At 41.1% G+C, this 12,882-nt stretch overlaps 1 protein-coding gene across 3 annotated transcripts in view; it reads right to left on the minus strand.

Annotated features, from left to right (window-relative positions):
- Positions 1–6,118: 6,118 nt before the first annotated feature.
- LOC140725437 (ubiquitin carboxyl-terminal hydrolase 47-like) overlaps positions 6,119–12,882 on the minus strand; it is a 32,844-nt gene continuing 26,080 nt past the window's right edge. For all 3 annotated transcript variants that reach the window (XM_073040895.1, XM_073040894.1, XM_073040893.1), the window contains 4 exons: positions 12,280–12,411; positions 11,344–11,402; positions 11,158–11,213; positions 6,119–7,059 (listed from right to left, as the gene is read on the minus strand). In XM_073040895.1, the coding sequence (XP_072896996.1) occupies positions 6,866–7,059; positions 11,158–11,213; positions 11,344–11,402; positions 12,280–12,411 (441 nt within the window). In that variant the 3' untranslated portion in view covers positions 6,119–6,865. The remainder of the gene's footprint in view (positions 7,060–11,157; positions 11,214–11,343; positions 11,403–12,279; positions 12,412–12,882) is intronic.

A 12,882-nucleotide genomic window follows, 5' to 3' on the forward strand; every position in this document is an offset into this window, starting at 1 on the left:
TTCCTTCTTTATCACCTGCCTATCCTCCCTCTTGCACTGTCTCTGAGCCTTCTCTATTTGTAAGTTAACTGCCCCTTCCTCCATCACTTCAGTTCAGTTCCCTCCTCACCCAACAATTCTAGTATAAACTCTCCTCAATAGCCTTTGCAAACCTCCCCACCAGGATATTGGTCCCCTTGGGATTCAAGTGCAACCTGTCCTTTTTGTACAAATCCCACCTGCCGCAAAAGAGGTCCCAATGATCCAGAAATCTGAATCGCTACTCCAATCCCTCAGCCACACATTCTCCACCTCATTCTATTCCTACATTCACTGTCACGTGGCACATGCAGTAATCCGAACATTACTGCCTTTGAGGTCCTGTTTCTCAACTTCCTTCCTAACTCTCTGTAGTCTGTTTTCAGGACCTCCTCCCCTTTCCTACCTATGTCGTTGGTATCAATATGTACCACGACCTCTGGCTGTTCTCCTTCCCACTTCGGGATATTGTGGATGTGATCAAAAACATACTGGACCCTGGTACCTGGGAGGCAAACTATCATCTGTGCTTCTTTCCTGCATCCAGAGAATCGCCTGTCTGACCCCCAGGGAAATATTTAATAGGAGTAAAAATACAGAAACCATGATGTACAAAGGCTGTTGTAAATCTAGTCAAGAAGAAAAGCTTACGAAAGATTCAAAAGACTAGGTAATGATAGAGATCTAGAAGATGATAAGATTAGCAGGAAAAAGCTTAAGAATGAAATTAGGAGAGCTAGAAGGGGCCATGAGAAGGCCTTGGCAGACAGGATTAAGGAATACTCCAAGGCATTTGACAAGTATATAAAGAGCAAGAGCATAAAATGTGAGAGAATAGGACCAATCAAGTATGACAGTAGAAAAGTGTGTATGGAACTGGAGGAGATAGTAGAGGTACTTAATGAATACTTTGCTGCAGTATTCACTACAGAATAGGATCTTGGTGATTGTAGGGATGACTTGCAGTGGACTGAAAAGCTTGAGCATGTAGACACTAAGGAAGAAGATGTGCTGGAGCTTTTGGAAAGCATCAAGTTGGATAAGTCAATGGGACTGGACAGGATCTACCCCAGGCTACTGTGGAAAGTGAGGCAAGAGATTGCTGAGCCTTTGGCGATGATCTTTGCATCATCAATGGGGACGAGAGGTTCTGGAGGATTGGAGGGTTTCAGATGTTGTTCCCTTAATCCAGAAGGGGTGTAGAGATAGCCCAGGAAATTATAGACTGATGAGTCTTACTTCAGTGGTTGGTAAGTTGATGGAAAAGATCCTGAGAGGCAGGATTTATGAACATTTGGAGAGGCATAATGTGATTAGGAATAGGCAGCATAGTTTTGTCAAAGGCAGGTTGTGCCTTACGAGCCTAATTATAATTGATGAAGGTAGAGCTGTAGATGTAGTGTATATGGATTTCAGCAAGGCATTTGATAAATTACCCCATGCCAGGCTTATTGAGAAAGTAAGGAGGCATGGGATCCAAGGGGACATTGCTTTGTGGATCCAGAACTGGCTTGTCCAGAGAAGGCAACAACTGGTTGTAGACGGGTCATATTCTGCATGGAGTTTGCTGACTAGTGGTGTGCCTCAGGGATCTGTTCTGGGACCCTTCATGATTTTTATGAATGACCTGGATGAGGAAGTGGAGTGATGGGTTAGTAAATTTGCTGATGACACAAAGGTTGGGGTGTTGTAGATAGTGCGGAGGGCTGTCAGAGGTTACAGTGGGACATTGATAGGATACAAAACTGGGCTGAGAAGTGGCAGATGTTCAACCCAGATAAGTGTGAGGTGGTTCATTTTGGTAGGTCAAATATGATGGCAGAATATAGTATTAATGGTGATACTCTTGGCAGTGTGGAGGATCAGAGGGATCTTGGGGTCCAAATCCATAAGACTCTCAAAGCTGTGCAGGTTGACTCTGTGATTAAGAAGGCAAATGGTGCATTGGCTTCATCAATCGTGGGAGTGAGTTTAAGAGCCAAGAGTTAATGTTGCAGCTATGTACTGTAGGAACCTGGTCAGACCCCACTTGTAGTACTGTGCTCAATTCTGGTTGCCTCCATACAGGAAGGATGTAGAAGCCATAGAAAGGGTGCAGAGGAGATTTACAAGGATGTTGCCTGGCTTGGGGAACATGCCTTATGAGAATAGGTTGAGCGAACTAGGTTGAATGAACTCAGACTTTTTTCCTTGGAGTGACGGAGGATGAGAGGTGACCTGATAGAGGTGTACAAGATGATGAGAGGCATTGATCATGTGGATAGTCGGAGGGTTTTTCCCAGGGCTGAAATGGCTAACATGAGAGGGCATAGTTTTAAGCTGCTTGGAAGTAGGTACAGAGGAGATGTCAGGGGTAAGTTCGTTTTTAATGCAGTGAGTGGTGAGTGTGTGGAATGGGCTGCCGCTGACGGTGGTGGAGGCAGAAATGATGGGGTCTTTTAAGAGTCTACTGGTTAAGTGCATGGAGTTTAGAAAAATAGAGAGCTATGGGTAACCCCAGGTAATTTCTAAGGTGAATTGGCACATAATTGGCACAGCTTTGTGGGCTGAAGGGCCTGTATTGTGCTGTAGGTTTTCTATGTTTCAGACTCTGTATGTCTGAGGTAGATGTGACTGGGGTTCCGCCAAACCCATGAGGTTGGAATTGCAAATTGCACAACTAGGGTTGTGAATCGGGATTTAAACTAAATAGCTGGGTAGTAGGTTCAACAGACTGGAAAAGTATGGATAATGTAAAAGAGTAAAGTGTGGATAAAGATACATTAAAATTAAGTTTAAAAAAGAGGAAAGTGTGGAGTGCAGGAAAGTCAAGAACATAAGAAACAAAGATTACTGGATTTTAAAGGCACAATGAATGTAAGGGCACTTAATCTGAATGCCCATAGAAATCATCACAAGGTCAGTGAACTCATGGCATAAATCTGTATGAAGGGGTATGATTTAGAAGCCAATACAGAAATGTGGTTGCAGGGTGGAGATGATTGGAAATTAAATATCCAATGATATCAGGTAATATGGAAGGATAGGCGGGAAGGTAAGGGGGTGGGGCAGCATTCTCAATAAAGGATAACATCAGGGCAATAGTGAGAGATGATCCAAGATCTAAGGAGCAGAATATTAAATCATTCTGGGTAGAGATTAGGAATAGTAAAGGGAAAAACATCACTGGTGGGAGTTGGCTATTGGCCACTGAATAATAACATTACAGTATCACAGGCAAAAAACAGAAATATCTGAGGCATGTAAGAATAGAACAGCAGTTCTGATGACTTTAACTTGCACATAGATTGGGTGAATCAAGTTGGTCAAGGCAGTCTTGAGGAGGACTTCATAGAATGCATACGTGATAGCTTGCTTGAACCGCATATTACTGAACCTACAAGGGAACATGCTATCTTGGATCTGGTCCTGTGCTATGAAAGTTAGCATTCTTGTAGTTTCTAACTTGGAAAGAGTGATCACAGTATGATTGAATTTTTCATAGAAATGGAGGGTGCAATAGTTCAATGGAAAACCAGTGTATTATGCTTAAACAAGGGAGACTACAAAGAGATGAGGGAGGAGTTGGATAGGGTAGACTCGGAACTCTGGCTATCTGGTATGCTATATTGAGAAACAGTGAAAGACTTTCAAAGAGATTTTTCACTGTGCTCAACAAAAGTATATTCTGGTTAAAAGCAAGGACAGTAAGGGTGGGAAGAGCCAGACATGGATAACTAAGGAATTAAAGGAAGGCAGCAAACTAAAAGCTCATGTGTACAAAGTTGCCGAGAGTATTGGTAAACTGTAAGATTGAGGAAAATTTAAATAGCAATGAAGAGCAATAAAGAAAGGGAAGATAGATTATGAAAATTTACTATCTGTTTTTATATTTTGTGCTAGTATAAGTTTTTTATAATTATATAAAGCAGAAACGGGTGGCCAAAATGAACATAGGTCCCTTGGAGGATGAGAAAGGGGAATTGCTATTGGGTAATGAGGATATGGCTGAAGCTTTGGATGACTATTTTGTATTTGTCTCCAGAGAGATGACATGGATGCAATGACAGGTTAGGACCTTGATACAATAGCTGTCACTAAAGAGCTGGTGTTGAGCAAACTTGTGGGCCTAAAGATAGACAAGTCCCCTGATTCTGATGGAATGCATCTCAGGGTACTGAAAGAAATGGCAGAGGTTATAGTCGAGGCTTTGGTGATAACTTACCAAAATTCTCTGGACAGCTCCTGATGAATTGGAAGACAGTGAAATTCATGTCACTGTTCAAAAAGAGGATGTAGGCAAAAGTCAGGTAACTATAGGGCAGTTGTTTTAACATCTGTAGCTAGGAAAATGCTTGAAGCTATTATTAAAGAAGAAATAGCAAATCATCTGGAAAGAAATGGATCCATCAGGCAGATGAAGCATAGGTCAGCATAGGTGAGTCCTGCTTGACAAACTTACTGGAATTCCTCGAGGATATAACAAGTGCAGTGGATAGAGGGGAACAGATGAATGTTATTTACTTGGATTTCCAGAAAGCATTCGATAAAGTGCCTCATAAAGACTTTAACTATAAGGTAAGGATGCATAGAGACGGGGGTGATGTATTAGGATGGATAGGGGATTAGTTAACCAATAGAAAGGAGAAAGTTTAGATACATGGGTGTTTCTCTGGCAATCAGTGGTGAGTGGATTGCTGCAGGGAACGGTGCTGGCCCACAACTGTTCACCATATACGTTAAGATGAGGAGACTGAGTGTAGTGTATGTAAGTTTGTTGATCACATTAAAGTGAGTGGAAAAGCAAATTGTGCAGGGGATACAGAGAGTCTGCAGAGAGATGTAGATAGGTTAAGTGAGTGGACAAGGGTCCGGCAGATAGAGTACAATGTTGGTAAAGAAGTCATCCATTTTGGAAGGAAAAATGGAAGATCAGATTTTTATTTGAATGGTAAAAGATTGCAGCTTGCTGCTGTGCAGAAGGACTTGGGAGTGCCTGTGCATGAATCACAAAAGGTTGGTTTGCAGGTGCAGCAGGCTATCAAGAAGGCAAATGGAATGTTGGCCTTCATTGCTCGAGGGATTGAATTTAAGAGCAGAGAGGTTATGCTGCAACTGCACAGGGTACTGGTGTGGCCGCATCTGAAGAACTGCGTGCAGTTCTGGTCTCCTTTCTGGAGGAAGGATATACTGGCTTTGGAGGCGGTGCAGAGCAGGCTCACCAGGTTGAATCCTGGAATCAGGACTGTGAGAAGAGATCGAGTCACCTGGGTCTGTACTCACTGGAACGCAGAAGGACGAGCGGAGATCTCACAGAAACATATAAAATTATGAAAGGGATAGATAAGATAGAGGGAGGAAAGTTGTTTCCACTAGTATATGAAACTAGAACTAGGGGACATTTTCTCTAGATACTGGGGTGGGGGGGTAAATTTAGGAAAGAAATAAGATGAGAAGGAACTGCTTTTCCTAAAGAGTAGTGAATCTGTGGAATTCTCTGCCCAATGAAGCAGCTGTGTCTACCTCAGTAAATATATTTAAGACAAGGTTGGATAGATTTTTGCATAGTAGGGGAATTAGGGGTTATGGGGAAAAGGCAGCGAGTGGAGATGAGTCCATGGTCAGATTAGTCATGATCTTGTTGTATGGTGGAGCAGTCTGGATGGGCCAGATGGCCTACTCCTGCTCCTATGTTTTTATGCCCACCTGAACCCCAATTTGTGTGAGTACCAGTTATTAAAAAAAGAAAACAGAACATAAGGAACCATCTTAATTAAACAGTGAAATGTGACAAGTCAGAGCACATCGTGAAGTTGTCTTTAACTCGTACGCTGGACCCTCAGTCTGCATGAAAGCAAGCGCCACGTTCCAAGTGTCGCTCGAAATTCATCTCGAACATATGGGCTCCCCCTCACGCGCATTCATCCTTCCTCCATGAAGCCTTTCATCTGCACAAAGCACCTTGTGAATAGAGACATCTACCCTCCTGTCTTCTCCCAGCTCCCGCCAAAAACACTTTGACCCACACCAGAGTCCATCATAAAGACCTCTCCAGACCCAATGTTCTCGAGAACCTTTACCCAATTCCACCATCTTGATTGGCTGACACAAGATTCCCAAGTTGAACAACAAAGCCCTTTACTCAAATCCAAATAGGCTGAGAGCAGAACAGAGTGATACATCATAGGAGTACAAATCTTAACAAGGGTGATTATATATATATATCTATAAAATTCATTATTCTTTATAATTGTTAAATGTTGTTTTTGTTACATGTTACACCAACAGAACACAGCAAATTCTTAAAATGAGTAAACGTGTATGGTGAAAAAGTTGCTCCTTTAAAATAGCCCTCTGTTTTTCCCTTTTCTCGACCTACCATCAGCCCAACTGTCAGTGTCAACTGTTCATTGTCAAGCCATTTAGTTGTTATATTTTTAAAAAGAAGAAAATAATCAAGTCTTTGAAACTAACAAACACACTACCAGAATTCCAGTTCATATCGCACCTCTCATAGAGCTGGAAATTATAGCATTACACAGAATATTATCAAGATAAAATATTAACATTGAGCGATAGGATATGTGTGGGCAAATGACCAGAAGCTTGGTCAACAATAAATTAAACCTGCACTTTAAAATGGCTAAAAGTTTTATATATTCTGCCAAATCAGGCACTCGTAAGTGAGAGATTAAGGACAAGAATCAATGAATTATGAATGAACCAGGAAAAAGCTTGTGCAGATCTGGCTTAAGTAAATCACTCAAACAATTTGCTTGTGAATTTCCATATGAATACAAAATTATTTTGAAGAAACTGGATGATGCGGTTTTCTATTGCTCAATTCATTAATTTCCCTTTCATCATTCTACCCAGAAAAACAACCGAGGATGCTGCTTTTTTTAAGTCGTTTTCTAGGCAGACCTTCCATTTGATTTTCTTCTGTTTTTTCACACTCTGCCATTTTCCTTCTGTCGTTTGTTTCTGTTTGATAGTTGCTTATTCCATCATGTACTCTTTGTGCCTTGATTCTTTCAGCTCCCTCATCTGCATTAGTGATATCTAGAAATATGACATGGTGAAAGGTATAAACAAATATATGAAAGTGCTGAATTAAGTTCAATATGGTCAAACTCGTTAATCGTGAAACATGTGCCTTGCAAAGTGAATGACGCTAATTTTAACACCACCTGACTAGTTAAAATGTGTTGGGTTAGCTACCAGCTGAAAACTACTTTTTCTCAATGTTTGTAATCAGGAAGCTGCAGATGTCTGCTTAAAACAGACAAGAACTTCATGAAAATATTTGAATATGGGTCAACAGAAATTTGGCTGCATTTAACTGCCCGGAACAACTGCTAACAAGATTCTGTATCTAAATTAAAAACTAAAAATTAGATAAATGGCACTTGCCTGAAACAGCAAGTTTTGCCTTCTGCAAATACTGGCTGATCTGATAGGTTTTAAGACCACAAGACCATGAAATATAGGAGCAGAATTAGGCCATTTGGCCCACTGAGTCTGCCGCACTATTTCATCATGCTGATCCAATTTTCCTCTCGACCCCACTCTCCTGCCTTCTCCCCATATCTATTTATGCCCTGACTAATCAAGAATCTGTCAACATCTGCCTTAAATACACATAAAGACTTGGCACCCACTGCTACCTGTGGCAAAGAATTCTTCAGATTCACTACCCTCTGGCTAAAGGAATTCCTCATCTCCATTCTAAAAGGATACCCCTCTATTCTGAGGCTGCATCCTCTGGTCTTAGACTCTTTTGCCATAGGAAACATGCTCTCCACATACACTCTATCAAGGCCATTCACCATTTGATGGGTTTCAATGAGGTCACCACTCATTCTTCTGAATTCTAATGAATAGAGGCCCAGAGCCATCAAACACTCTTCATATGACAAGCCATTCAATCCTGGGATAATTTTTGTGAACCTCCTTTGAACTCTCTCCAGTTTCAGCACATCCTTTCTAAGATATGCAGCCTAGAATTGCTCACAATACTCCAAGTGAGGCATCACCAGTGCCTTATAAATCTCAACATTACATCCTTGCTTTTAAATTCTAGTCCTCTTGAAATGAATATTAACATCACATTTGCTTTCCTCACCACAGACTCAACCTGCATATTAACCTTTAGGGAATCCTTCACAAGGACTCAAGTCCTTTTTCACCTCAGATTTTTGTATTTTCTCTCCATTTAGAAAATAGTCAACCTTTTCACTTTTTTCTATCGAAGTGCATGATCATATACTTCCAGACACTGTATTCCATCTGCCATTTCTTTGCCCATTCTCCTAATCTGTCTAGGTCCCTCTGTAGCCTCTCTACTTCTGCTCCTCTACCTGCCACTCCACCTGTCTTCATATTGACTACAAACTTCTTAAGAAAGCCATCAATTCCATCATCCAAATCATTGACATATAATATAAAAAGTATCTGTCCCAACACATACCCCTGTGGAACATCACTAGTCACCAGCAACCAGCCAGAAAAAGCTCCCTTTATTCCCTTTCTTTGCCTCCTACCAATCAGCCACTGTTTTACCCATGCTAGAATCTTCACTGTAATACCAGTAGCTCATAGCTTGTTAAGCAGCCTCAAGTGAGGCACCTTGTAAAAAGGCCTTCTGAAAATCCATGTACACATCAACCGATTCTCCTTTGTCTATCCTGCTTGTTATTTCTTCAAATAATTCCAACAGATTTGTCAGGCAAGATTTTCCCTTGAGGAAACCGAGATGACTATGTTCTATTTTATCATATGCCTCCAAGTACCCTGAGACCACATCCTTAATAATCGACTCCAACATCTTGCATATTGAAGTCCCCCATGACCTTCAGTTCTGCATTCACCCTTTGTCTGCCTTTTACATTGCAACTCATACTATTGACTGCAATCTTGCCCTCTCAACAGCCTCTCCTCATGATACATTGCCTCTGTTTGAAATCCAGCTGCCTCATCTTCAGCATTATTATTCACCTTTCCTACTATACTTCTTGCATTGTTAATATACATCGTTGAGAACACTACTCACACCCTGCTCAATGTTTTGATTCTTAACTTTTTTCGAGGTCTTACCAACATCTCTCTCCACAACCTCTCCACTAACTGTCCTGGCACCCTAGACCCCATCCCACTGAAACTCTAGTTTAAACCCCACTGTGCAGAATTAACTAACCTTCCCACTAGGATATTAGTCCCCTTCCAGTTCAGATGCAAACCATCCCTTCTGTACAAGTCCCACCTTCCCTGTAAAACAGACCAATGATCCAAAAATTTTATGCCCTCCCTCCTACACCAACTTCTTAGCCACATATTAAACTGTATAATCTTCCTAGTTCTGGCCTCACTATCACATAGCACAGGTAGCAATCCTGAGATCACAACCCTGGAGGCCCTGCCCTTTATCTTAGCACCTAACTCCCTATGCAGAAGCTCGTCACTCGTCCTACCCACGTCATTGGTACCCACATGGATCATGACTTCTGGCTGTTCACCTTCCCACTTAAGAATGCTGAGGACTTTATCCAAGATATCCCAGATCTTGGCACCCAGGAGGCAACATACCGTCTGGAAATCTCGTTCTCACCCACAGTATCTCCTGTCCATTCCCCTATCAGCACAGTGTGCCTCTTCTTTCCCTCTTCCCGCCCAACCTTCTGAGTCACAGAGGCAGGCAGTGCCAGAGACACGACCACTGTAACTTTCCTCTGTTAGGTCATCCCCACCGCTAGTATCCAAGGTGATATACCTGTTATTGAGGGGTACTCTGCACTGGCTCCTTAACCCCTTTTCCCTTCCTGACTGTCACAACCCTGGAGGTCCTGCCCTTGGGTGGAATTACCTCTCTATATGTCAAGTTTTCTTGAACACTTTGTCTTTCATTTCAGATTTCCAGCACTTGTGTTTTTTTTAAACTTTCACATGCCAGGAAGGGTGAAGAGGCCTTTTAATGCAAATTAAGAAAAACTTAGGTAACACAAGAAGCACGGCCGTTTCTAACTTATCTCAGCTGTGGTCATAGATCCTCAACCGAAACATTAACTTTACTTCTCTTCCCACAGATGCCTCCTAATTGCTGAGTATTTCCACCCTTCTGTATTCTTAGCACTGAACTTGATTGATGCTTTTCTCACATTTGAAAGAAAGATAGGTGCATTTGTTAAAATTTATTTTCTAATACATTCTGCCAAGCAATGTGGGCATACTGTCGCTAGAATGTGTGGCGACACTTATGGGCTGCGCCCCCCCCCCCCCCCCAGCATACCCTTGGGTGTGTTGGTTGTCAATGTAAATGATGCATTTCCATGCATGTTTTGATGTATGCTTGATAAATAAACTTAAATTTTGGATCTTTGATCTTGGATATGGGCTTTACAGATTAAGCCAGCATTTAATTGTCTATCCCTAACCTCTTTGAGAAGGTGAACTGCCTTAAACCTTTGCAGTCCTGTTAATGAAGTTAGCCAGAGAGCTGCAGGATTTTGATTCAGTGACTATGAAGTGCTAAGTCAGGATGGTGTGTAGCTGTTTTCCTATGCTTTTGCTGCCCTTGTCTTTTCAGCTGGAGGTTATGGGTTTAGAAGGTGTTTTGGCGAGTTGCTGCAATGCATCCTGGAGACGATACAAACTGCTTTTATTGTGCACTAGTGGAGGAGTAGGTGAATTAATGTTGGGGGGGGGGGGGTTGCTTATCAAGAGAGTTGTTATAACCCCTATGCTGTTGAGCTTCAAATGTTTATGAAGCTGCATTCACCCGGGTAAGTGGAGGGTATTCCATCGTAGTCTTGGTAGACAGGCTTTGGAGAGTTGAAAGGTGTGTGACCTGTCGCAAGATTCTTCGCCCCTGCAACACAGTGGTCGTGCAGATATGCTGTGTATATGTACAATCCAGTATAGTTTCTGGTCAATGGTATATCCCTCAGGATATTGATTTTGGTGGGTTCATCAGTGAAAAATCAGGGAATCGTATGTGGATTCTCTCACATTAGATTGCTTAGCATTTTGTGCTGCAAATGTTACTTGCCATTTATCAGCCTGACCCTGATAGCCTGATCCAGGTTGCTGAATCTGAATGTAAGTGGCTTCATTATTCCTGAATAAGAACTAATGAATGTCATATCAGAATGGAAGACCTTATACCTTGATTGCTGTTCATGTTCTCCTTTCTGTACATTAGCAAATATGCTTCTGATGATCTGTGGTAGAAATATATAAATATGTTTAGGTTAGCCTTCATTGTACATTTTGTTCTATTGACATCTGTGATCAATGCAACAGCAAAGCTAAGATATTATGAAAATTGAACCAGAAACACTGCATTGCTACCTTCTACAAGGCATGCTCTCTGTGTTGTTTTGGCGTACTTCAGGAAAGAAATTTTCCACCTATAAAATAAATAGGCTCATTAGTTTCTCAATTAATGTCAGATAAATGAACTTAGTTTAAACAATGAAAAGCAAAATATTGTTGGAATGTTCAACAATGTTCATAAAACTACACAGAAATAGCAAAAAATGGTTTACGTGAAAAGGGGACAATTAAGGACAGGATAGAACTTACTGAACTTCTGACTACATCAATAGGTTTTGGATTTTTTTTTTAATTTTACCTCAAATTTCAACCCCTGACCTTGGTTCTGTGTGATTTTCTGCATATTGAAAATTGCCCAGAAATTGAATCCAGGAAACATGATTCTGGCTAATCTGAAAATACATCCAGCTGAGGGAGCTGGCAGAGGCTCTGAGTAGAGGCTGAAATATTAAAACTCTTGTTTTTGATCACAGAGTAATCAAAAGTTATTGAAAGTGGGACTAAATTTTAAAGCAGATTTCTCAAAAAAAATTCAATCATTGATCACTGCCTCTTATAGGAGAGTGATAATAGAATTACAAAGCATCTGCAGGATGGAAATGCAACAACAGCCTCCTCCATTCATCACCTGGAATCGGCTAAGTGACAACTAGCAGATAGACATTCCAACATACTGATGTTCAAAATACATTTTATTTTAGAGCGATGCAGAACCACAGGTGAAAGTTTACTTTAAAATCTGCAATGGTGCTTCTTAAAAATCTTGGTCAAATAAAATCAAAGTGAATTCTATCTTCTATAATTTCACCCTTAACATTGTTGTACAAAATTGTTGTCAGCTAACTGGCCATAAATTTCCACAGGGATTTGGATTATTAAACGGATTGATAATGTGTAAAATACATTCTAAAATTCACATAGATATTCTCAGCAAAAAACAATGATACTTACCTCAGAGACATAAGTATCATTAAAACTGTACCATTTATTGGAAGTATCTGGTCTAATGTGAGCAACATAATGGCCAAAGCCAAATTCTCCTTCATGATCACAGGTTGCAAACAGTTTGTACGTTGTGAAAGTCTGAAGAGGGATTGACAAGATAAGAAAGGAAAATATGTCACACATTTAAGTTCTTAATCACCAACATAATGCTGCTGTTAGGCTATATTACATCCAAAACCAATGTAGGCCCTATTAATATTTTTGACTGTTTTATATAATAAATAAAACATTACTGGAGAGAGTGGCTTGACAGTGCAGCCATTAATGCTGTTGTCTCATGGATCCAGGAACATGGGCTCAGTCCAAGTATTACGTGTTGTCAGTGCTTTGATAAAAACACTGCCTGGGCAGGGCAAAAAGCATGATCAAGGACGCATCTCACCCTAACCATGGACTTTTTACTCTCCTCCCATCCTGTAGGTGCTACAGGCGACTCCGCTCCCGCACCAGCAGGCACAGGAAGAGCTTCTCCCCTGAGGCTGTGCCCTGCTGAACCTCACATCACAGCACTAAGCAGTATTGCACCCATATTGTACTGTCTCAGTACTT

Source organism: Hemitrygon akajei, chromosome 3 (assembly GCF_048418815.1).
Source record: "Hemitrygon akajei chromosome 3, sHemAka1.3, whole genome shotgun sequence".
NCBI lineage: Eukaryota > Metazoa > Chordata > Chondrichthyes > Myliobatiformes > Dasyatidae > Hemitrygon > Hemitrygon akajei.